This window comes from Diospyros lotus, chromosome 4 (assembly GCF_014633365.1).
Source record: "Diospyros lotus cultivar Yz01 chromosome 4, ASM1463336v1, whole genome shotgun sequence".
NCBI classification, from domain to species: domain Eukaryota; kingdom Viridiplantae; phylum Streptophyta; class Magnoliopsida; order Ericales; family Ebenaceae; genus Diospyros; species Diospyros lotus.
In genome coordinates, this window is record NC_068341.1 from 525,626 (window position 1) to 551,978 (window position 26,353).

General features: G+C 36.7%; 2 protein-coding genes across 2 annotated transcripts; one reads left to right on the top strand and one right to left on the bottom strand.

The window, feature by feature from the left end:
* Positions 1-744: 744 nt before the first annotated feature.
* On the top strand, positions 745-22,227 carry LOC127800377 (uncharacterized). Its single transcript, XM_052334959.1, has 14 exons — positions 745-846; positions 963-1,042; positions 1,141-1,252; positions 2,017-2,099; positions 2,389-2,454; positions 4,009-4,109; positions 5,554-5,672; positions 12,768-12,808; positions 14,526-14,614; positions 15,737-15,905; positions 15,988-16,104; positions 18,502-18,546; positions 21,083-21,211; positions 21,693-22,227. The coding sequence occupies exons 1-14, from the start codon at positions 783-785 to the stop codon at positions 21,825-21,827; spliced, it is 1,350 nt and encodes a 449-aa protein (XP_052190919.1). The 5' UTR covers positions 745-782; the 3' UTR covers positions 21,828-22,227.
* LOC127800378 (transcription factor FAMA) lies at positions 15,093-24,790 on the bottom strand. The gene is made up of 4 exons (XM_052334960.1): positions 24,147-24,790; positions 23,371-23,835; positions 23,149-23,220; positions 15,093-15,226 (listed from the first exon to the last, which is right to left on the bottom strand). The coding sequence occupies exons 1-4, from the start codon at positions 24,759-24,761 to the stop codon at positions 15,182-15,184; spliced, it is 1,197 nt and encodes a 398-aa protein (XP_052190920.1). The 5' UTR covers positions 24,762-24,790; the 3' UTR covers positions 15,093-15,181.
* Positions 24,791-26,353: the final 1,563 nt, after the last annotated feature.

Consider the following 26,353-nt stretch of genomic DNA (forward strand, 5'->3'; position numbering starts at 1 on the left):
GTCAACTCCATAACAACAACAAAGAAATTCATGCAACTTCCCGAACCCACAACTCATCAACCAACCAGACTGTTCCCCATCTTTACAAATTAAACATATGCATCTCTCTCTCTCTCTCTCTCTCTCTCTCTCTCGATATATATATATATATATATGGCTTTCATTTTCATCTCTGCTTAATTATATATAGTTAACCTTAATTACACACACACACACACATATATATATATGCATGTGTGTGGATTTTAGTCAAGCCTTGCATCATCCACCAACCAACATGTGTTTATTATGTAAGCACTGAGTGTGACAACTCTGTTTGTTTTATTCTTTTTTATTTTTATTTTTTTTATAAAAGTTAACTAAACATCTCCTTAATTTGACCGATCGAGATGTCCAACCTAGAAGTTTCTTTAGTGTGTGATTCATGAATCATTCCATTATGCAGGATCATGGTTTGACGCTCAAATCATCTTTTTCAATTGATTTTTTTTCTTTAAAAAATGGAATATAAAAACAGTGATTTTTCAAAACAAATTTTACTTAATATAAAAACAGTGTTACTTAATTGAGATTTTTGGGTCCTTTCCTTCGTAGAAACAATGGAAATAAAGCCCAAAAATACAGACCCACACTCTACGGGCCTTGGATGGGCCTCGGGCCCATATCTTATTTTCAACTATAAAGCCCATAAAACCTAACGGGCCCGCAGCCTCACAAACCCCTGCATCCCCCCCCCCCCCCCCCCCCCCCCTCTCTCTCTCCGGAGCTCTCAGTCTCAGAGCATGGCGTTTCGCTCTGCCTCCCCTAAAATTCTTACTTTTCGCTTCCGCGTACTCATAGTCAAAGGTACTCTCTCTCTCTCTCTCTCTCTCTCTACATGTATGTATGTACGTGTGTCCATATATGCATATGTATGTATTTCCGTTTGATTTCTCTGTCTTTACAACTGAGATTGCCTGCAGGGAGTTGTTGTGAATCCTTCCCTCATCCGTCATCTGCTGCTTGCTTCTCCACGCACATTGTTGGCGATAACCCTATTCTTGTAACTCTCCCTCTAATTCTTACGAATTTTGTCATTGAATTATTCTGCATTTCAAATGATCGGAATGGTCTGAACGCTTCTCTCTTTACTTGCTGCAGGTAAGAGATTTTGTACGTTCTGCATTATACGATCCCAATCACGGTTACTTCTCTCAAAGATCAGGCTCAGTTGGAGTGCTTGATAAAAGTATCAAGTTCAATCTGCTTGAAGGTATCCATGCCCGTCTCTCCCTCTCTTATTCTCTCTGCATTTCTCTACTTACGGCTCTACAGGGCTTCGTGATTTATGTTGGCTTCGTGATTTATGTTGGTCTGAGTTACTTGCTGTGCCAAACGAAGATGAGTTATTTGCAGTGGACTGAAATGTGTATTGAAGTTATGTTTTTGTTGCAAATTGATGATCTTTTTCACAATATCATTTGTAACAAGTGAGAAAAAATGCTCTTAGCAAAAGAAAAAAAAAATCTAAAAGATGTATTTATCTTTCCTGGCCTCAGCCGAAGTGCAAACCACATTATTATAGTAATATTTTTTAGTAAATAATATTTATTCTCCCAAACAACATTTGTTGACGCTAACTTCTTAACAAATAATATATACGTGTAAATACTTGCACGTTCACTTCTTTCTTCTTCCACCTTCTTAATTTGTTGAGTGTAAAAAAGTTTCCTTGTCCTTGTATTCATATCATGTTTCATCTATTTCTCATGAGTTATGTCAATATGTGTGTTTCGTAGTTGCCATGGCATCTGCCAGGAAACCATTGCAGTAGACAACTATTCTCGTTGATCCTTGTCTTTGTATTCTTGTTAACTTGTTTACATGTTACATAAACTTTTCTTGTTCATGCCTGCTGTGCATTTTTGCTTTCCTCTAAAGTAAAAGAGATTAGAAGTATTAAATTATATTACAATGACATTTTTATTGGAACTTGCCCTATTCATATATCAAACACCAAGCTGCTGAGTATTACAGGGAGGAAAGCTTATATGCAACAATTGGATAATATTTACAAGCAGAATGACATGTCCTGGTTCACTCCCGTGGAGCTTTTCAAGGTAATACACTTGTTATTACATACTGGTTGCTTGCTACCTTCTTTTTATTTCTTCCTTTCTTTCCTTTTCCTTTGATAAATATGGTTTGCTCCTTTTTGACTTGGAGGTCAAGAGTTTAAATTAGGCGCATCAGCTGGGTCCAATTGTATTTTATTTTGTTCACTAATTCTTTCCTATTCGTATAGCCAACCCCACCTAGGATTAAGGCTTGATGTTGTTGTTGTATTCTTTCCTTTTTGTACTTCCTTTGTGTTTTCTTTTTCATGTTATGAAAATTTGTTCCTTGTAGCCTTGGTATGCCCATGCGATTGCTGAAGCCATAATGCGAACTGCTAACCTTTCCGTTCCATTAAAAGTAAGTTCCTCTATTTCTTGATCTGTCTAAAAATTATGCTGCTTTGATTCTGTTGAAATCTTCGCGCTTTAACTTCTTAACAATCAAAAAACGTGTCTGGCTGGATGTTGCATTGCAGGACTAATCCATAGCAATCCTAGTGACATAATATAATGCTAATATTTGATAGATTTTTAAAGCTGGCCATATTATTTAGGCGCATTCTTATTATCGCAATGTTTTACTAAGGACTAGATGGTAGATATCAATGGCAAGCTTAAGTGAAGAATTTTTGCACTAATTTTCCTTTTGGTTTTTGAGTTTAAATAAATGAAGGAATAAAGGGTAAGATACTAAGAGTAAAGTGCCGGGATCTGATAAAACTTTTCCTTGAAACCTTGAATTGCGGTGGATATCAAAATGTGATGCATAGTAACTATGGTTATTTTCCAAATCCATCTTCCTTTTTCTGTTTACTTTCTCTGATCTTTTATAAACTTCAGCTGCCAGATTTCCATTTCATACTATTGATAGTTGATATCTGTCATGTAGCTGAAGTTGTTAACTTGGAAATGGTCCCCGAAAGATGGGACACTTCAAAAAAACATGCCTCCTCATGTTTTTCACGTGATTGAACTCCTGCTTGTCAGGTGCTCTCTGACATGTCAGGGTATGTGGCCTTAAGTTTTGGTTTTTGTTATCTTTTAGAGCTAGAGATTCAACACACAAAGAACACATGTTTAAAAACAACTTGAAACTCAACTAGGACTTGAACTTTTTCGTTTTTATGAGGGGGCACATGTCTTAACTGCCTAGATTCAATTTAAAGCTCAACTAGGACCTGAGCTTTCAAACTGGCAGCTTGAGCTTTGCAATTGCATGGCAGTGCCAGTAACTTATAGTGTCAAGGACTATAAACTTGATCTTTTTTCATTTGTAAATGATTAGAAATTGTTGATCATTTCTGTTCTTCAACCACCTTTTTTATATTACCTGCTGTTTACCAATATATACCATAATGTAGTGTTCATTTCCAGGTTTTGTGAAGCCCCAGTGAAGAGTGAAGCACTGTTTTGATATATTAGAAGTATTTCTTTACTTATTTTTCCCATCCCTAAAGATGTCATAATTTTTCTTTAAAAGGTACAGCTTTCTTTTTCCCTTTGATAATGGTCATCAAAGGGTACATCTTTTAATAATCAAGAAAAGAGAGTCATCTTGTCTTTTTAAACTGTAATGATATTACTCTGTGTGGATTTGTTATAGTAAATGATATTCTGTTTCCTTTTTAGAAACTCATCACTGCTATATGCCAATAGCTATCCTTGATATCCATCTCTGTACCCTGTACCTTGTTTTTCAGCCAATTAAGTTTATAATTGAACTCATGATTTAAATTGAAATGCTTTATTTGAATGTTCTCTTGTTTTTTCAAAACTTGTATCTCATGTCATGTCTTGAATCGTTTTACATTTTTGTATTTGCTCACTTCTCCATAGCACTTGTATTGCAGTTCGTGAATTTCCCATTATTTTTTTATGTATTTATTTATTTTTTCTTATCATCTGCTTTCAGATATATGAAATTGGTGCTGGATCAGGAACTTGTGCAAAGGGAATATTGGATTTCATAATGTTGAATGCACCAACGAGAGTTTACAATAACATGAGTTACACGTATGTGTACTGAATTACCTTTTAGTTATCATGAAACTGTTAGCTTCAGACAATTAACTTTAGTGTGTAATAAGTATAATTATATGCTCTTTTAATGAGTTTTCTTTCTTTTTTTTTAATTTTCAGGCTTTCAGCACATATCTAGGCCTAAAGAATATAAAAGTTGCAAAGCTTTGTTGTTTTCTTGCTATGTGTTAGTATCATTCCCCAATTGGACTTATCTTAGTTGTTATGTTAAACTATGGTTGTTTCTACACTTCTAGATGTTCTTTTCTGTTCTTTTAACATCAAGAATCATTCTTCTATATTTCTCTCCTCCTGGGACCATTATACTTATTTTGGATGCTCATAAAAGTATGCGCATATTGTTTTCCTTGCACTATCATGATTCACATCTTACCTTACATTAATTGCTTCTATGCATGTTGATTGCAAAAAAGCAGTGTGTGAGGTTCCTTGCTTTGTGAGGGTTGGGAGATGATAATTTTTGTACCTACCTTTACTCATGCTTGGCAAAGAGGCTGTTTCACAGTTCAAACCCATGACCTTCTGGTCATATAGAAGCAATCTTATTGTTGCTACCAAGGCTTCTCCTCATGTATTTTGATTAAAAAGGGTGCCTCAGTGATTAAACATAGAGGATACATGCATTGATTCATTAAACAGAAAACTATGCTTTTGAAGCCGTGCTAGAATAGAAAATGAAAATTTTGATGTTAAAACTCTTGCTTAAGATGAGTCCACCAGTTAACTGGTGAAGTATATAGCCCTATAAATAACTGAGCTTTTTTAATCAGAAAACAAAATGTTTCCAAGTACTTCACTCAGAGGCTTTGTTGGGCTTGTAATACTTGATACTTAAAACCGTGATTTTGACTTCTGTGTGTATGTGAAAAAGGAGAAGCTTTTGATGATATGCTCTTTGCAGGTGCTAGCAGTTCCATTTCTCCAAAATTGATATGCATGAAACCCTATATTTGTTTCTGTATCAATAATGGGATGAATGTGTTCTTGGTCTGCAAATGTTCCATAAGCAAATTTTGACTCAGTAATCCACAGCACAATTTCTCATTTTCTTATGTCAGAAAAAAGTATCACTCGTTTAGAGTTGGGATCACAATTGGCTTTTCCAGTACAAATTATTAACATAACATGCTTTTGAGAATTTTAAAGATTTTCTAGTTGAAGTTTTAAATTGTTTCAACTATTTTTTTTAGATGATATCTTATTTACATACTGAATTTCTTTAATTATACCTTGATCTAGTTTTCCTTCAAAGTGTCTTTTTTGGGGAGTTTTGGGGGTGGGGTGAGGGGTTGGGTCTCATTTTGGTGTTTTCCAACCTGGATAGAAGAAGTTGCCTGAATTTTATCAAGTTCCAGCTAATTTTACTTTTTAAGTTCGTGTTTTTTTAAAGATGCGAATTACTTTCCTTTCACTGCAGTTCAGTGGAAATCAGTTCTTCACTGGCCAAGAAACAATTAGAAACTGTTGGAGAAGTTCGCAGTCACTTGGCAAAGTTTAGAGTAGAGTGTCGTGATGCTGCTGACCATAGTGGATGGGGTATTGATTCCTACTTCTGTATTCTTTCAGAATTGAAGAACAAAGCATGTTAAAATATATTCCAGATATATGCTTTATTTTTTATTTTGACCATGTGCGCTGCCAAATCAGTGATGACCAAGGCAATGAAAACGTATAGTTGCTTCCACATTATCCATGCCATATTTGTACAGTCACTGCTTTTTCTTCCCTTTGCTGCCATCTCTTTTGTACTTTTACTGTAGCCTTTATCACTGGTGTTGTTCATGTTGTTAGATCTGCATAATAAGTATGCAGTATCATTGATATACGAGTGAAAGATCTGTGCTTTAATTTGAAGTTAGATGGTTCCTCAGAAAGACACAGGCTTCTGGTCTTATACTATCACTTTTGTTGGACTTGATCTGTGAGTTGAACAGATTTTGCTTACTCACCTGACCAAAGCACTTTGTGTTTTAAATTTGAAAAGCGCTTCAAATGTGTCAGAGTGCAACTGTGAGTTGGTTCTAGGAGATCTCTTCCAATTATAAAAAAAAAAATAAAAAAAAAGATGGAAACCTGAGATATATGAGAAAATATTAACTACAAAATAAAAAATTGTTATTTAACATGGTTAGCAATTGGGAATGGCCAGGGATTAGAGATGGATGGTGGTCTAGAATTCATGTAACCAGCCCCACCCAATGGAATTAGGCTTGTGATTGTTGTCGTTGTAACATGGTCTACAATTGGAAGCATATTTTGGGAGCTTCAGATTTAGTTATACAAAGCTTCACTAGAAGTCTTCAAAAATCATACTATGGTACTTTTGGAGAATTAAGACTTGGGAGTCTTTAAGTTTATATTTCTTGGGAAATATAAAATACTTCCAAAAAAGGGGTAAAGTGATGGGAGTTTATGACCTGATTACTGTTGAAATGGAAAGGAGACAAATCCCTTGATTAGTGGGGATTGGCTCCAATCCCTTGATTGATGGCCTAAATTTTTGCTTGATTGATTATAGTTTAGAATTAGAATATCCTAATTTGTTGTTTCCTCCCTCTATAAGAAGAGAGGAATCATGTTATTCATTTATGGTGAAAATATAAATCATTCTTCTCTTAGCTTATATGGTATTAGAGCAGGGAAGTCACCCTTACACCATCAAACCCTAGGCAGCCCTTACGCTGTCAAACTCTAGGCACGCTGACAACCACTGTTCAACCCTAGGCAGCCCTTACACTGTGAAACCCTAGGCACGCTAACCACCAAACTTCCAACTTCAGAGCTACCGCAGGCAATGGTTTAGCCACGACAACTTGCAGATCCGACGACGACGACAGCTAAACTCAGGTGGCACGCACGACAGATAGCCGTTGCAACCTTGACCGTTTGCCTTCCTGTTCTCCGATGCTCGACGACAACAAATCACCATATTATCCCTAGGGTTCATTGGATTAGATTTCTTTAGAAGGAAATTAAGCCTTTCACCACTTTACTCACTCATGGATTAAAAAACTCAAAAACATAATTAAGACAATCAACAGAAACAAATGAACAAAATAGTAAAAGAAATGCAAACCACACAATAAAGATAGATCTTTATCCTGGTTCGGATCATTCAACATGAATGACCCTACGTCCAGCCTTGAAACACCTGAGAACAGTCTTTGATTATTTTGAAATTGATCAGTACAACAATCCCTTCTTCCCCAAGTACATACACACTTGAATTCTCTCCCAAGATTACAAAGTGTTATCGATTATCTAGCCCTCTCAAAGAATACAGATGCACTCGACAGACAGATTTTCATCTATCAAACAACTCACCCCTACCCTCATTTATAATAGGGGTGGACTTCCCAATACAACTAATTGAGAATTAGATAATTCCGGTTTAACTCCCTAACTTAAACTAATTTACAGTTGGGCCATCTCCTATCTAACTTAGCCGCTTGAGACACTTGACTACTTCACTTGGATATTTGACTTAACTCTAGGCAAACTAATTCACACACCGTCAGTCTCCGCTGCGACCGTTGTTGGTGAATGATTGTCTTTCTCAGATCCGGTTGTCAATCTTCAGTTTCGACCATCATTTCTCAGATTCGATCGTTAATCCCTCAGATCCAACCATCGTTCCTCAGATCCGGCCATTGTTTGTCCTTACGTTGCGCCGCCCAACACCAACCGACATCAATCTCAATTGATGTCACTGCTCCAATCCGATGTCGTTGGCTGCGAAATCCTCACCTACTAACATACCCAGATCTAGTTGTTCAACTGATGTTGTCCTTACTGCCACTTCAGCCACCATGTCTGACGTTGCATCTACTGTCACTCCAGTCCAGCAACCACAAACATGACCCTTCGAAAAAGAGCAGTTCAATCAAATCTTGAAACTGTTACAATCTAATATGTTACCTGGTACACCTAATTGTTCTTTGGCCCATTCAGGTAGAACTCCTTTAGCCCAAGTTCCTTAAAATTTGCTTCATGGATCATTGATTCAGGGGCATCTGATCATATGACTAGCTTGTCCAATCTATTCGATTCATAAAATCTCTAAAAGTATTGATCTTCAATCAATACTTCACGTTCTTAAACTTGTAATTTTTTGTCTGTCAGTAAACTCTCAAAAGATTCTAACTACCGCATTACCTTTTTTGATTGTTATTGCCTATTTCAAGACCAAAACTTGGGGAAGACAATTGGCAATACTAGAGAGATAAATAGACTTTACTACTTCAATAAGGATTTCTTTGGTAATAAAAAAGCTCACGAATTCAGTGGTAATAGTTTAATTTCTGTTTCTGATCCAATAATGTAATGGCATCTCAGGCTAGGTCATCCTAGTTTTCCTTATTTAAGACACTTATATCCTAAATTGTTTAAAGGAGTGGATTGTTCTAAGTTTCAATGTGAAAGTTGTCATTTGTCTAAAGATCACTGTGTTAAATTTGTTTCCAAACCTTATAGTTCTTCAAAACCATTTTATTTGATTTATAGTAATGTTTGGGGACCCTCAAAGGTAACCACTTTATCTGGCAGAAAATGATTTGTAACTTTTATCGATGATCATACTAGACTATGTTGGGTTTACTTGCTTACCAAGAAATCCAAAATGACAAGAGTTTTCAAAGATTTCTTTTACATGATTGAAGCCTAATTTCAAACAAAAATTTGTATTCTTCAGTCTAATAATGGAACAGAGTACTTCAATGAATGTTTAGGGGACTTTTTGAAAGAAAAATGTATTTTACATCAATCAACATGTCGTGAAACTCCTCAGCAGAATGGCATAGCTGAACGAAAAAATAGACATTTACTTGAGGTAACTAAGGCTATTATGTTTTCTATGAATGTCCTAAAATACCTCTGGGGAGATGCTGTTTTAACTACTTGCTATTTAATCAATAGAATGCCCACTCAAGTCTTAAACTTTGAGACACCTTTGAATTCTTTAAAAATGACTTTTCTTATATGTCGGTTGTACTCTGAGCTACCTTTAAAAAATTTTGGATGCACTTGCTTTATTTATATTCCACAAATTTCTCGATCCAAATTGGATCCAACAGCTGAAAAATGTGTTTTTGTTGGTTATGCTCCAAATAAAAAAAGAGTACAAGTGCTTTAATCCTTTGACAAAGAAAACTCACATAACCATGGATGTGTCTTTCACGAAGAATCAACCCTATTTTACCAAAAATCATCTTCAGGGGGAGAATAATGTAGAAAAAGATGATTTTTTTAAAATTTATAATAATGTAGAAGAAAATAATTTTTTGAAAATTTCTGAACCTCTTCCAAACATGTTTGATATGATTGATACTCCACTCCACTCTGATAAACGATCTAAGGAAATTGGTGCTCAAAATAATAAAGAATAGGATGCATATAGTTCATAGGTGCCAAGCATAATGGAGTCGGAACCAATGAGAGAATTACTACAAACGGATCAAAGCAATCCGAAACCTGAGATTCAGTTTTATACTAGAAGAAAATCTTTGAGAAATGCTATTGATCCGAATGTCCCTCCAATAATTAAACAGTTGACATCCTCGAATGATGGTCCTCCTTCCACTTAGGGTATCTCTAAACTTACTCCTTCAAATTCTCCCTCATTTGATTTGTCTAATCTTGATGTCCCCATTGCCACTAGAAAAGGAGTCAAATCTTGTACTAAACATCCTATTGTCAAGTACCTGTCATACCAGGAATTGTCCAATAACCACAAGGCATTTCTTTCAAATATTTCTAACTTGCATGTTCCAAGAACTATTCAGGATGACTTAGGTAATCCAGATTGGAAATTAGCTATAAAGGAGGAGAAGAAATCTCTTAAAAAGAACGAAACTTGGGAGATTGTGGAGCTACCAAAAGGCAAGAGAACTAGAGGTTGTAAATGGGTATTCACTGTAAAATGTAAGACATATGGGAGCATAGAGAGGTATAAGGCAAGACTTGTTGCCAAGGGGTTCACCCAAACTTATGGTATTGACTATTAAGAGACCTTCGCTCCAATTGCAAAGACAAACTCAATTCGAGTACTCCTTTCTCTAGCAATGAATTCCAATTGGCCTCTACACCAGCTTGATGTAAGGAACGCCTTTCTGAATGGAGATTTGGAGGAAGAAGTGAAGTGTTCATGGATCTTTCACCTGGATTTGAGAAGAATCTTGGTGCCAACAAGGTGTGCAGATTGAAAAAATCCTTATATTGTTTGAAACAGTCACCAAGAGTATGGTTTGAAAGGTTTGGAAAGGCAGTGAAGAGCTATGGTTACATTCAGTCAAGTTGACCACACAATGTTCTTCTAGTACTCTAGAGATGGTAAAACGACTATTTTGATTGTATATATGGACGATATAATAATGATTGGTGATGATAGTGCAAAAATTGGAGAGCTTAAGAGAAAGCTAGTTCATGAATTTGAGGTCAAGGATTTTGGGGGCCTAAAGTGCTTCCTTGGGATGGAATTTGTAAGATCAAAGAAGGGAATTTTTGTCAATCAACATATGTTTTGGATTTGCTTAATGAAACAGGGATGCTTGGATGCAACATAGCCGAAACAACCATAGAACCCAACTTGAAGCTTCAACCTGTCGAAGCCAAATATGTGGTAAATAGAGAGAAATACTAAAGACTTATGGGTAGACTTATCTATTTATCTCACACCCAACCTGATATAGCTTTTGTAGTGAATGTTGTAAGTTAATTTATGCATTCACCATGTTCAGAGCATTTTGAAGTTGCCTCCAGAATCCTAAGGTACCTAAAGGGAACAACTGAAAAAGGATTGCTCTTTGAAAAATGAGGACACCTACACATAAAGGCCTATACCGTCGCAAATTAGGCAGGCAACGTTACAGATAGAAGATCAACTTCGGGCTATCCCACCTTTTTGGGAGGTAATCTTGTCACTTAGAGGAGCAAGAAACATAATGTAATAGCCAGAAATAGTGCTGAAGCCAAATTTCGTTTAGTAACCCACAGGATTTGTGAGGTTATGTGGATAAAAAGATTATTAAGGGACTTGAAGGTTTCTATTTCCTTATCAGTAAAGGTTTACTGTGACAACAAAGCTACAATCTCCATTGCTCACAATCCGGTTCTCCATGACATAACGAATATGTAGAGGTGGATAAGCATTTTATTAAGGAGAAACTAGACAATGAGGTAATCTGTATGCCTTACATTCCAATAGATTATCAAGTTGCTGATGTCCTCATAAAGGGGTTACATAAGAAACAGTTTGAAAATCTAGTAAGTAAGTTTGCCATGGAAGATATCTTTAAGCTAGCTTGAGGGGGAGTGTTGAAATGGAAAGGAGACAAATCCCTTGATTAGTGGGGATTGGCTCCAATCCCTTGATTGTGGGTATTGGCTCCAATACCTTGATTGATGGCCTAAATTTTTGATTGATTGATTGGTTATAGTTTAGAATTAGAGTATCCTAATTTGTTGTATCCTCCATCTATAAGAAGAGAGGAGTCATGTTATTCATTTATGGTGAAAATAAAAATCATTCTTTTCTTAGCTTATAATTACTTTTTGTACCAAAGGATTTTCAATGCTAGGCAAGGACCCTAGATTCTCAACTGTGGATTTCTTGATCAACCATGATATTTAAAAAGTGTTTTAGAACAAATTAACAAGTCTTTTTAAAAATCAAAGCTAGCCCATATCCACATGATGAAGATTAGTTTTAGTATTATATAAAGTGGATGAACATTTTGTTTAATAAGAAGACAAAGTGGCTAGTGTAATGTACATATTGTTTGATGCTAAAAGGTATTTCAGTGTGAAGAAAAGTTGTGTTTAATTGAAGTATGTATGAGATATGATTATGTAGGTGGAAATATACAGTATGTGGGTATACAAGAGTGCCTAGGTGGGGTTGTCTTTATTGTTAAAAGTTCCTTGAGAACCTCAGTGGAAGGGTTAATTTTCCCTGTAACCCATCCGAACCTAATATAAGACTCAGAAATTTACTTTGAAATTTTATATAATCTTGAAAGATTTCCCTTCATATATACTGAAAGAGGCTAGCAGAACAATATTCCATACTTCCTACTGCCACTAACTTTATGCCAACCAGCCAAAAGATTCACCCTTAGTTTTGTCCAAAATCCAAAGTCACCAGTGAGCAGTCTTTTCCTTTGACCACAAATCTCATTGTTAACCAACGACCCTTTTGGCTTTCGGATTTCAGTGGATATCTGTATTTAACAAGATAGCCTGTACTCCAAATAATGATTGGTTATCTTTATGCAACTTTTTTGTGTGTGTGTGTGTGGAGGGGGGGGATAGATTATACATATCAAGTATTAAAGAATTTAGAATGCTGACCATATGGCACATCATTTCATTTATTCCTCATCAATTAACTTCATTTACTGTCTTGTTACTTGCTCTCTCCCCCATAAAAAAGTTTGTCCACATCATAATGCAAGTTTGATTTATCTTTCAGTAGTCAGAAAACACTTCTTCTTGTGTTCTGCAACTTGATCTTTTATTTTCAATTGCTAGCTTAACTTTCAAAGTTTGTCTTAGAAGTTGTTTTTATATCCAAAAACAAAGAAAAAAGAAAAGAGAGAAGAAATATTTGTCTTACTAGTTTTGCTGGTGCAACAGGAGATGTGGATCAACAACCTTGCTGGGTAATAATGCTGGAGGTATTCTCTTTACTAATGGCTCTGTTTCATCTTGCTTGTCTATCTCTTTCATGAAGCCAATTTATGATTGCCCCCTAAAATATAAAAAATAATTGGGCATTCACTGGATTGACTCACCATTTTTTCATGTTATTCATTTGTGGATGAATAGCAAATCTGCAGGTCAATTTTTGCCGACATTGATTCATAGGAAAGCTAAGTATTGTTTAGGAGATTTAATGTGTGTGTATATATATATATTTTGTTTACTTCATGCATAGAGTTATGCCCTTTAGATTTTTTTCATTATAATTTTCCTTTTTGCTAATCCCAAAAGTGGTTCTAGCAATTAAAATTATTTTGATAGGTATGTGGGATTTCAACGAGTAGGGAACCGTATCTTTGACTAAAAAGAACATTTACTAGTGTTAACCTCAATTAATCATGGATGTTGATGGGGTTGAGAATGTATACAGAGTTAACCTTTCTATTATTGGCGAAAACATGGGTTTAAGAACATATATGAGGGCTTGATGGGTGCTTGCAAAGTTATTAATGAAATCTCATAATTGTTGTGCTTGCATTGTATATTGAATTTTATAATTGTTGTGAGCTGAGCCCCTAATAATGGTGTTTATTTAATGGCTAAATAGGACTAGTTAACTTCTAGTTATGTAATATCCCAAGAGCCCAGGGAAAGGTAGTATATATGGAGGATAAGTAAGAAAGGAAACAACACCAGGTGGATACCTTTTGGGTTGAATGTAGGCAAAGAATTCCGGGGTTAAGTATGCTTGAGTTGGGGAAGCTCAAGAATGGGTGACCCTTGGGAAGTTCGCATAAGCCCATCAGGATAAGTTGTTATGGTCCTTTCTATTGCTCGATGCGGGATGTTACAGGTGGTATCAAAGCCGACCCTTGGTGAAGGCGGTCCAATGAGGGCGGGGAGTGGCACCGAGACTCGAGGGCTTGTACAAGGATCGGCTTTTGGCAGGCTTCTAGGACGGCAACCCCCAAAGGAAGAAGATCTGAGACCAGTTGTAAGGTCGCATGATAAGGACATCATGTGCTTAAGGGGAGGAGAATGTAATACTTCAAGAGCCCAGAGTAGGGTAGCATATATCGAGGATATATAAAGAAAAAAACAATACCAGCTGAATACCTTTTGGGCTAAATGTAGGCAAAGAACTTCTGGATTAAGTGTGTTTGAACTATAGTAGCTCAATGATGGGTAACCTTCTAGGAAGTTCGCGTAGGCCCATCAGGATAAGTTGTTCTGGTTCTTCCTATCGCTCGATATAGGATGTAACAAGTTATCATGCTGTTAACCTTGCTATGGGGACTAGTGGCTTTGCTGTTGTGCCTGGGCTCATGATATGTGCTTTACAATATATTTTCTTTTCTTGTCCCCATAAGGTAATACTATTCATGAAAAAATGCTTTTTTTCCTTTGTTGGGGGGTGGGGGGGGAACCTTTTATAAAGAAAATATATAGGCTTAGAAAGGAAGCACATCGAGAAAGTTTACTTAGGACTCTGTAAAGCAAGACAAAAGCTCGCCAACCCAGAAGAAGAGGATTGAGAATGTTTCTCTTAAGAGGAATGGGAGAGCTTAGAAGTTTTATATGGAACCCTGCCAACAACTATGTACTTGTTCAAACAATATTTTGTAGTCAGTTTTTGATTAGTTTCATTTCATGTGCCCTATTAGTGATTAGTTTGACCAAAATCTTGCGTAGGTACTAGATAATCTTCCACATGATCTTATCTATTCAGAAAATCAAATTTCACCATGGATGGAAGTGTGGGTTGAGAAGCGACATGACAGGTAAGCAGCTACATGAGACTATTATTTCTATCTTTGTTTGCTGCAGTGCATGTATCAATGTGTCTTGATAACATCCCTTTTTTTGGGGGGGAGTTCAAATAATTTTTAAAAAATTTGAATGGCAACATTCCAACTTGTTAATACACGTGGAATTTGGTTGGCTAGGTCAAAAACCAATGTGCTTAAATTCACCTATTACTGTGTTTTTTGGGTGTTTCTTTATAATTTTTTGGGCTAGGTTGTCTTTTTGGGTGTTTCAATGGAGGACTATAAATATTCCTTTGTTAGACGGTGACTAAAAATAAAAGAATTACTTTTTAGAGACTTTCAGAGAAAACTCCTTAGGATTATTGATCAACTGCCAATTACTTACAAAACCAACAACTATAACAACAACAATCACAAGCTTTAATCCCATTACGTGGGTCAGCTAAATGGGAAGGAAGACACAAATGAATAAATGATAAATGATTCAATACTTGAGGTGAACAAAAATGTCTTCAGGTACTTCTGTAATCAATCATGTCATACGTAGCAAACAATGGAATGACATACCTGCAGGTATACTCAGTGCCTTATTATAGCTGCAGGTGTAACATTCAACAAAGCATCCTGGCATCCCAAAAGAACACCTCTAGTTAACAAGTAGCAAACTGTGTTTACCAGAGCCCACAAGAGAAAATCAGTCCTGCATGATCCGAAAAAATCCCAGGCTCCAAAAACTCTGCATTCTTCCCAAACAGAAAGCAGGGACACAAAAGACCTATAAAACAGCTCTAATCACCTGTCAGTTACTGCTTTGAACTTCTTCTTTTTTTAGCTAAGAAAAATTAAGTTCGTATGTGTAGCAATTGTTTTCAATAGAAAGACTACCCTTTTCTGTAAGGCTGCAATTGCCAGATTCTGTTTGATTTCAAAGAGTCATTTTGGGAAGTGAGCATGGATCTGGAGGACTTGTGTGGAAATTAAAACCATCTAAGATCTACCAATGCAAAAGCTAACTTTTGTTCTTTAATTATGTTTAATCTATTATATGTTGAAATCAAGTCTTTCCCAAAATATTTTCCAGCATAGCAGTTTTACCTGTGGGAACATTGAATAATCATTTATGTTTCTTATTAGGCCTGGACCCTCTGAGTTGTACAAGCCACTACAAGATCCACTAATTACAAAGTGTATGGAAATCATGGATTTGGACACTCAGGGAGGCAGGGGAACCTCCCTAGCAAGAAATATTTGGGCCAAAGTTTTTCCCAAGCCTAGAAGGTGTTGGCTGCCAACTGGTTGCTTGGTAAAACATTAAAACTTGATGTTGAAATGATTCATTTTGTAATACACATTAACTTATGACAACATCACATCCTTAATTGCAGAAACTTCTAGAAGTTTTACACGGAGCCCTACCAAAGATGTCCTTGATTGCTTCAGATTTCAGTTACCTCCCTGATGTGAAAATACCCGGTGACAGAGCTCCATTGGTGTCAACCAAGGTACATTCTATCATGTTGTGTTTCCTCACCAGGGCACGAAGTTATTTACTTTTTATGCTGTTGTTTGTTCAACATTCCTCTTTAACCTCAGTTTTGTATCAATCAGCCCTTGCAGTTCTAGTTTTCCATTCAATGCTATCCTTATATTGTCCTCCATCTGTTAATAGATGAAAAGCAGTTAGGTGACCATCACATAATCATTGTTTAGTGGCATTGAAAAAAAAAAGATGCGTGGCTAATGGTCATACAAGAAAAATAAAAAATGAGATTATCTATAATAAAGTTGGGGTGGCTTCCATCAAGAAAAATATGCATGAGACTGTCGTGACCCTAGGGTTTCAACAGAGAAATTAGGGCCAATTGTAGGAAGAATTGGAAAAAGATTGGGAAAAATGGAAGAGAAGAGAGGGAGAATTAGAGAGAATCATAAGGGAAAGATAGGAAGAGAGGCTGAAGGGAAGAGAGGACAAGTCCGAGAGGGAGAGAGATAGTTTGGGAGAGAGGAGAACAAATGTTTCAATTCATATTTTCCATATCCCCACAACAACAGCCTAGTAGCTTAATATAGCTACCACCACAGCCTACAATCAGCCTATTGGTTGTTCCTTTAACAATATTAATAGCTCCTCTAAACCACCTAATTGCGATTTAACAGCCTATTGTTACAACCAACTAACTGTTAATCCTACTGTCTACTATTACAACCATCCATACTAACCATCTAACTATCGTAGGGTCCTGACAGAGACATAATTAAAATGATGAAGACTAATAAATACTCCTATGAAGAGGGTAGATGGATGGAAGAAGCCGTTAGAAAATGAGGTAGAGGATGACCTAAAAAAAGAAAAACTTGGAGAACTCTTGGCATGACAAGGGTTATAACAGGCTTACAGAAGATATGATCATTGATAGATATCATTGGCTAGTTAGAATCATCTACCCAGCCCCACCTAGTGGGAAATAAGGCTTGGTGTGTTGTTTTATTTTAAAAAAAAGAGAGAGATGATTTTAGTACTTCTGTGTATCAGTGGTCATCTTCTTCAAACCTGTAACATTTCATGTTGTCTAAACAATGGCCATGTACCTGACCTGTAACATTTCATCTTCTAAAAAAATAAATAAATAATGGGATTAGTTTGCCATGTACCTGACTTGCGTCAAGGACTGTTGGACTGGTGATGGTATTCAAGACATTTCTCACATGAGCAAGGCACTGTGTGCTTCTTAGAGGGCCAACTATGTTCAAGTTTGTTAGGCCATATCTAGGCCCAACATATAACATTGTTTTTGACCCTGTAGGACATGTATGAAAATTGTGAACTGTGTTCTGAAGGCGGCCAGGGTTCTAACTAAACTAATAAAAGTTGGAGGAAAGTCTGTAAAGATGGAAGGAAATGGCTGTTATAGCAAAGTCAAGCTGATGAATTCACTTTCTCTTCCTTTCACTTTCTACTTATGCATTAATGGGTTCCGTATATTGTATTTGGTTTCCCTGCCTAGGATGCTGAAAGCATAATCTTATGGAAGGAGCTGTGACAAACCTCTCCCCATCCCCGTCTTCCTTTTTTGTATGATAAAATTATCGGGGCTTTATGTTCTATCCTGTTGTGGCTCTGCTTTTGACAGCGTGGCTAGTCCAGATGAGTGGTGGTGGATGGGACCTTTTCTCAAAAAAAAAAAAAAAAAAACTCTTCTTTCGACTATGATTGGGCCCTGCAGTGGTAGAACCTAGTGAACCGGGCGTACTATTTCCCAACCACTTTGCTTCTCTTATGATTTTTGCTACTTTCTTTAGTTTAGTGATTGATATCAAAGGATTTTTTGTGAGATCTCTGAAATCACAGTCCTTCTCCATGATCCTGAAATTGCCATTAACAGAAGATTAGGTAGTATACTTCGCTCTTCCAAGTGATGTTTTTCTCTTTATCAGGATGCCATGTGTTGTACAAAATCATCTGTTATTTGGTTGATGGGATGGATGTGATTTTGCAGCTAGTAATGCATTCTTCTAAACCGATTTGAGTTGGTTGGGTGTGTGCGAGAGAGGGAGGATGATGCATTGTTATTAAACTATTTGAGGTGGGTGGGTCTGGGAGGGAGGGAATATGATCCTTGATAGAGATGGCTAGAAGTCTGGAATTCATGTCGCAGATGTGTGTGAGGGAGGGGGAGAACAGGGTCATGTATAGAGATGGCTAGAGGCCTGGAATTCATGTAGCCAACTCATCTAGTGGGATTAAAGCTTGTAATCGCTGTTGTCATCTTTTTACTTGTTTTCTTTTTGTTGTCTTTACATCCTGTTTAATTTATCATTATTAAGTTCTAGACAAGCAGGAAAAAAAGATTAATAGTCTCTAGTTAATGTATGCTTCACCATTTTTTTTTCTCCTGCAGAAAGATGGCTGCACTTCAGACTACAACAGTTACCTAAATGCAAAGGTGTGATGGCATCCCCAGTATGTGTGTGCACACAAGTTTTTTGTATGCTTTCTATGTTTTAAATGTGTATGTGTGTGTGTGTTTTTTTTTTTTTGGTGAGGGGGTGTGTGCGCCCGTGTGAAAGAGAGAGAGAGAGAGGTTATATCATGTAATGAATTTCTTAAAAAGCCTTAGTCAAACGAATTGTTCAAAGACAAATATAACACCCAAAGCATTTCAGATGTGTGAGTAGATGTCGATAGTCTTAGAGGAGTTTTTTTTTTTCTTTTATTTGTTATTTTTTTGGGCTTTCCTACTGCACAAGTTCCAAGAGGGTCGTATTCGTATGCAGCCTTCCCCTTATTTTTGTGCAAAAAGGTTGTTTCCAAAAAACTCAAACCCTTCCTATTCTCTTTATTGTTTTCAAGCCGTTTTCAATTTTTAGTTTTCCAAAACAGTGAAAACATGTTTACTTTCATATTTTCAAAAACGCATTTTCGAAAACAAGGAAAAATTTGTAGAGAAAACTTAAAATAACAAAAAAGTCATTTTGGTTGTTTTCATCACAAATACGTTCAAAATTTTCAAAACGCAAAAAACGCTACAAATAAAAAAGAACGCATTTTCAGCAATGTCAAAACAGATACTCAAAACACAAAACTAAAAATGAATTCAAAACTCAAAATTGAAAACTGAAATATGAAAAGAACAACCCCTTACCTTTTGATCACAAAGGAGCAACCTTACTATTGCTACCTAACATGTATATAAATAGTTTAATTTACCATCTAGCAATACATAGAACTCTTAGGTTTTTGCACAAGATGCTCAACATTAGTTTGTGAATGCCATTTAATAAAACCTAAAATAAGTAGTTAAAAAGCATCTGACTGTTTATCGCATTGTCCTTAGGTAAAAGTAGATGAACCGACACTAGGGGACAATTATTTTAGTAAACCCATCCGGGGTGGTGCAGTAAAAGCATTTTAATTTGTAACCACATCCACATATTTTGTGATTGGTATTTTGTTGCTTGTCCTACGATACATATTATCTTATCTCCTGCTACCCATAACTTACATCCAGTATATTTTTTGCTGTTTTCTTTTCGTGCTCGTCATTATTTAGAAGTAGCAACTTAATTAAAGTTCTAGGCATAGTAGTTCTATAAATATAATATTGAATACACTTGAGGCAGTGAATTCATATGTTACTTGATTAGCAGCTATTATATCAACATATGAGTGCTTTCTAGGAATAAATTAGTTTCAGAACTTAATTTTGTTTGAACTCGTCCTTTTTTCATTGAAATTCTTGAAATGTCATTTCTTATTAAAATATGGGCATGCACCTTTTATTTCTAACTTCTAATTTCAACTTGTGGGTGCACATTCCACCACTTCCATGTGGCAAGCTCAGAATTTTATATAGTTCTGAAGTCCTTGCCATGGCACATGGCTCTCCACATGACGATGCTAAATTAGCAATTATTTGCCTAAAGTAAAAAGCCAGCATCTTGAGGTGATTCACAAGAACACTCTCCCTTCCTTCCTTGAGGTCCCCCTCAGAAAGACTGGCTCAGTCATGGGACTGTGCTGCCCTTCCTTGGCTAGAGCAATAGCAGTCTCCACCACTGACCTTGTTCAAGTTCATCCTTGTACCAACCCTCCATGTGCCTTGATGTTGCTGGCATGACCAAGTTCATTCTACTTGGGACTCTCAGAGACTTGTGGATTAGAGGCCGGAAGCAGCCCCTCTTCCCCTTTGCATCAATAATGGTGTGCTGCCCCTAGCCAGTCATTTATAGAGAGATTATTATAGAGAAAAGATGTATTTTCTCTAAAACCATGTGCTGATTGGACAGCAACCTGCATCCCATTTGCAACCTTTTGAGGTGCCAATTACCCATTGTGGGAGGGAATCAACTCCACAGGTTACAGGTGTAGACAGGATGGAGCTAACTTCATTTACATCCTCTCTGTCAACCAAAGGGATAGCATTATCATCCTGCACTTAGTCTCACTCATGGTTCCCTTGCTTCATTCTCTTCCAACCTCTGAGTGTGGTCTTTGAGCTTCTTAATGCCTGCCACTAGCTACGTAAGTTTTCTTCAGCTTTTTGACACAAGCATGTCTACTCTCACGACAAACACAAGCTAATCCAGGAATTTGAAAACCATAATGCCCATGATAAGAATCATCATTTGAGCAATGACATTTTCAAACTTTGACACTATTGACCAAAAGAGGAAAAATCATGTGTTGCATTGCAGTCTTAATTTCATATTAATATCAAGACTTCTATCTACTTTAGTTTGAAATTGTCAATGACTAATGACAACTGGAAACAAAATAGAAACTTCTCAGCAAAAAAAAAAAAATAGAACCTAAGAGGTCATGTTCTGTTAAAATGATTCATCAAGCCAACTTTGCGCAACTGGCGTAAATTTCTAGATGGAATTGAGTGCTTTTACATAATGGCCACTTTGTAGTTAAGGAGTTTGTCATCCTAACATGAACAAAGCAGGATACATAACTTTCACTATTTTCTATTGCAGGGTGATGCAGATATCTTTTTCCCAACAGATTTTTGGCTATTAGAACGTATTGATCATTATTGCTCTGGGTGGCTGAAACTGCAGAGAGATAAATCATTAAAGCAAGGGAAAAAGAGGCGGACTATTATGGTAATTTCTGACCATAATTGCATTGTGGGAAATTGAAGATTTGACCTGTAAAAAAAATCCATTTACTACCTGCACGAGTCCCTGTAAATTTGTTGCATTCTTTTAAATGTTTGAAAAATGCAATTCTCATTGTTTGTTGAATATCTCGCCATTCTATTTGTTTGTAGAATATCATAGTTGTGCATAAAGTACTTGTCTTAGAGCATATGATGATATGCTTCAAGATGAGTTTTGTGTTGTTATCAGCTTATGCTTGTCTACCGTATGTATGTTGTATAAGTACATGAGAGTAACAAGAAGCATCCCGTGGAAAAGAAAACTGAGATTCCCTTCCTTTCCTTTCCCTTCCCTTCACTTCACTTCTGTCTTGCTTCCAGCTTTAAGGATTCAATCTGGTGCTCCTTTTGAGTCTTCTTTTAGTTTTAGGTAATTGAAAATTCCAGTTTTAGCCTTTTAAGCTGATGTTTGGCACTGGATGCAGCTTGATACATCTTCATTCATGGAGGAGTTTGGTCTGCCGTCAAAAACTAGAACCAAAGATGGATACAACCCTCTTCTGGACGACTTCAAGAACACTAAATTTTACCTGAGTGTTCCTACACACAATACCAAGTAGACAGCTGATACAGTAGTAGTTTCTTAGTTTTTATGCAAACTCCATCTGGGATAAAAGCATGCAGCCTCACCAGATTGCTCAAGCGGCTAGATTATTTGGAAGAGAGAGATGGGATGAAGAGTCAACACGATTTGTGTGCCCCTTTTTAATTAGGTTTCTTATTTTGTAGATTCGCACATAATACTACACAAGAATTTTGGCTAAGCATATTATGTTTTTTGTTTTTTTCCTTCTTTTCTTTGTAAAGGGTATACACTACTTGCTCCTACCCAACTTGTTGTCTCACGTACCCAGGAGACTAGAAATGAATCTCCTTCAGTGTATGTATTTGAGGGACGAAAATTGTTGAAGTTTCTGGGCTTAAAAGAAATTAATGTTACATGGAAAATGATTAATGTTTATGGAACTTCTAATCTTAGAAAAATCTTCTAACTTTTTTGGCATTACTCTTTCATCTTCAGTTATAGATTGATGCATGATGTTATCGTGGAAGATAAGGTTCTAAAAGAATTAATTTTAATGTAATGATGTTAAAAACGAATAGGCATTTAGCCATCCTCCCAATCTCCAGAACCAGAACCAAAGAATTTGATGTCCCATTGTTTTTATAGGAGCAAACATGAAAGGGGACGAATCAACGCATAGACGTACCAATTGGAAATTGTTTATTTGTCCACCCCATGTGCCATGCATCCTTGTATATATTGTGTGGATGATGATTTGAATTGATGATATATATATATACATACACCAAAACGTACATTTTTTTCTTTGATACTAATTAATGGGTTAAATTATTTTGAATAAAATAAATTGAGCTAACCATTAGGGTTTGAAGGTAATTACCGAGACAAATATTCCAAACTGCAGCATATTATATTTCAGCATGGTATGGCCTGGCCATAAACGGCCATCTCAGTAGTGCTGTCCAATATACACCGCCTAAGGTTTGATGATTAATTATTTCTGACAGGTCAATATATATATATATAGTCCACGTATATATGTTGACCAACTTACCTCCCAAATTAAATATCAATTCTTTCTGTTTAATTCAATCAAAGACGCCATTTGCACGGAGATCCTGTCGTCTCCCCCGCATCAAAAGATAACATTAATTAATTGGTACGTTTGGTTAATTATCTGAGCAATATATAACAGCATGGTTTTACAAAGGATATAAGTATATCCACAATGAGGATAAGCATGCATGGATAGAATTATTTCTGTCTTCAATTAATATATATATATATATATATAAGCATGCAAGAGGATTGTATAATGGGCATACATATGTGGATCATATGCTGCTGGTGCTTACATGGATGAAGCTGAATATCTGTTGAACTGAACTTGCTATATCCTCCGCCGTGAACCTTACTTCACCACCAACCTACAAGAATTAATTAATAAAACCATAGCTTTTAGTAACCCAAGATTGGTATATAAGCGCAGGTGATGATACATATATATATATATATATGTATATGTATATATGTTCTTGCAATATGGCATATATATATATATATATATACGTACGTACCTTGACATTGAAAGAATAGATAACAGTTTGGTCAATTGTGGTAATGCTGGTGTGGAGGATAATAAGGTGCAAATGATGTTCAAGAGCAGCAATGGTGTTAATAAGCTGTCGGGGTCTTCTAGTGGAGAGGATGTTGATCATGGCGGCATCCAACCCCAACATCTTCACTTCCACGTCCGCCAACCTCGAGTTGCTCTCCGCTGCTGCTGCTGCTGCAGATGAATGTTCCTCCCCCTTGCAGCTGCTCTCCAGTGCATCCCTATTGAGCAGATCGTCATCGTGATCTTCAAGTACTAGAGCAGGCTGCTGGTAGATCAATGGCGGCTGAGTCTCTGGCATGGCAAGCTTTGGGGCTTCTGCTTCTCCCAACAGTCTCCTCCTCTTTCGTGACTCAAGGCATTGCAGGAGTTGCTCTAGTTCTCTCACAAACTCAATGGCTCCTCCAATTATCGAAGCTTGATCTCCCTGTCAGTCTCAATTACATCCATTATCATTGATATATATATATATATGTATGTATATGTGTGATGTGTGATGTGTATGTGTGTGCGTGCGGATTTTCAATGTGAATATATATGGTTCTCCATATATATACACCCGGGTGTAGATGAGAACCCATAGCTTCGAGTATGTATGAGCTAAGCACACCCTATTGTTGTACACTGAATAAACCCACCGGACATATATACACACGCAATAACTCACATATATTTGATTATATTTGTATGTGAAAAACAAAGAAAGATGCAATGTGTAGTGATTGATTTGATACGTACCCTTTGGACGTAAGAGGCTGGCATGAGAGATCTAAGAACGCGAAGATGCTCATTCATTTGCTTCCTTCTGTTTCTCTCCACTACAATGTGAGTCATTCTCTGGCTTTCCACTTCCTGGCTTTTCTTGATGGCTCTTGGTCTTCTCCTCTTGCTCTCTGGAAGGCAAGAGCCTGAAACCCTGCCGGCTTCTCCGCCGCCACCTTCCAGAATGCCCACTGCGTGCTGATGAGGACTAACCATTAGTAGAGACGACTCATCCTCCGGCAACATATAATGATCATTATTTAAGACTGGAAACTTCAAGAAGAAGACAGGATTAATCCCGGCTTCTTCCTCTGATGAGGTCTTGGTCTGATTCAAGGCCACCTCAGGCCCAAAATCCACGAACCGCATCGCATCTGAGAAGCTCAACTTGCCAGGAGAATTTGAATTGCAAAACCCAGAAGGATTGATATATTGTTGACGCTGAGGATTGTTTTGCAAGCAACGATGGACTATTTGGTTGCCGCTCTCTCCTGATGTTTCGCCAATATTTGGCTTGAAGAGCTGCGGATGATGATCATCATCATCAAGCAAAGTTGCCTGCAAGAATTCAGATTTGGAGTAAAAAACCATGGGGGCGACGAAAAGATATATCAGTAGACAGAGACGAGAGAAATAATATTGATGGGTTTTGTGCTCTGTGTATGTGTATATATATATTACCGTGTAGGTGTAGGTCTCTTCTTTGTGCATTATTATGAATACAAGTTGCTTTTACAAAAATTCCTAGCTAGTGGCAGTCCTCAATGAAATATCACAATTACTTGGAACCGCCTCAATTAATCATATATTACCGTACGTGTAGGTCTCTTCCTAGCTAGAATTAATCATATATATATATATAGCTAGCTAGGTTGAATCGATACATGTATCCTAGCTAGCAACTAGTTTTGGCAATAATTAAAGTTGAAACATGCATGTAGCAAGGGTTTGATGAAACCGGTGATAAAAAAAACTGAAAGTAATGCACAGATTAACATGGACATGTATACATATATGGAAACCTGTGATATGGGTTTTGGACAAGCAGATATGGATTGCAATGCTAACCTTATTGGAGAGAGAAGCAGAAAAAGACAACGACTGGAGTTAGTGAAGAAGGTGGGGTTCCATGTATATAATAATAATAATAATATATGATATATATATTATTAATTAACTGGGGATGATCACCTTCACTGCAGCAGAGATGCAGATTTCAGACTTTGAATATTCAAATGAAAAGAATTAACAGACCAACCCTGTTCTTGTTGATCCAGACCATTCATTCATTCATGCCTTGCATATTGACACCATTTAACTAATATATAGTACAATTGTGAAATGATCATGTTATCATCATTATAATATAATCCCAATTATCCTGTAATTGGAGATGCGTGGATTCTGTTTACTCATTTTCTGTTATCAACAGGGAGAGGACAAATTAATGATGGGTTATTAGAGAAGATGGTAACTCACCACCAGCAAACATCTTCCTACGTACATATGCGCTGTGGTATTAAGATAAAAGTCGAGATCCCGAACCTCACTTACAGATGCCAGATGATGAACATATATAGAAAAGAAGCTAGTTATTTGCATTAGTCGAGGTAATTGATACCTTTAGCCTAACTCGGTTGCATATATAGTATGTGGATAGTTACGTTATATAACCAAAACATGTAGCATGTAGTAAAACAAAGTAAAATGATCAGAGAAGATCAGAACTTGTCCAATGGGAAGGGCTTTGACGGATCAAAACGGTACCCTTAAACCTTGTCCCGTCTAGTATATATATATACATATGTAGCAGTACTTTCAATCTTTTTATGAACACTCCTCTATCAATTTTAAGAGAGAACCCTAGTGAATTGGATTCAAAACAATGTAGTTTTTTTTTAATTTTAATAAAGTTGAATTAAACTAACTAAGTTATATTTAATTTAAAAAATAAAAACCAAGCAACCAATGAACTTCTAGTCCCTGGAACCGATGGGACCCATCAACCAATGAAGGTGATGCTTTCGAAGGTGGATGAGGAGGGGAAGAGAGAGAGAGAGAGAGAGAGAGATTGATTGGAATCATCATTGGTAATGGAGATGGGGGTTCTAAAACAGATCTAGAAAGAAAGAGAAGAAGAAAAAAAAAAAAAAATCACTTGCGATTAAACAGTCCATAATAGA

What these genes read in the sequence shown, in the direction of transcription:
- LOC127800377 (XM_052334959.1), top strand. Translation starts at nt 783, where the DNA reads ATGGCGTTTCGCTCTGCCTCCCCTAAAATTCTTACTTTTCGCTTCCGC. An exon ending in GCTGGGTAATAATGCTGGAG is followed by an intron (nt 12,809 to 14,525) that starts GTATTCTCTTTA and finishes AATCTTGCGTAG; the next exon opens with GTACTAGATAATCTTCCACA. An exon ending in ACAGTTACCTAAATGCAAAG is followed by an intron (nt 18,547 to 21,082) that starts GTGTGATGGCAT and finishes TTTCTATTGCAG; the next exon opens with GGTGATGCAGATATCTTTTT.
- LOC127800378 (XM_052334960.1), bottom strand. Translation starts at nt 24,761, where the DNA reads ATGGTTTTTTACTCCAAATCTGAATTCTTGCAGGCAACTTTGCTTGAT. An exon ending in TCTATTCTTTCAATGTCAAG is followed by an intron (nt 23,221 to 23,370) that starts GTACGTACGTAT and finishes TAATTCTTGTAG; the next exon opens with GTTGGTGGTGAAGTAAGGTT. An exon ending in AGATATTCAGCTTCATCCAT is followed by an intron (nt 15,227 to 23,148) that starts GTAAGCACCAGC and finishes TTGGGATGCCAG; the next exon opens with GATGCTTTGTTGAATGTTAC.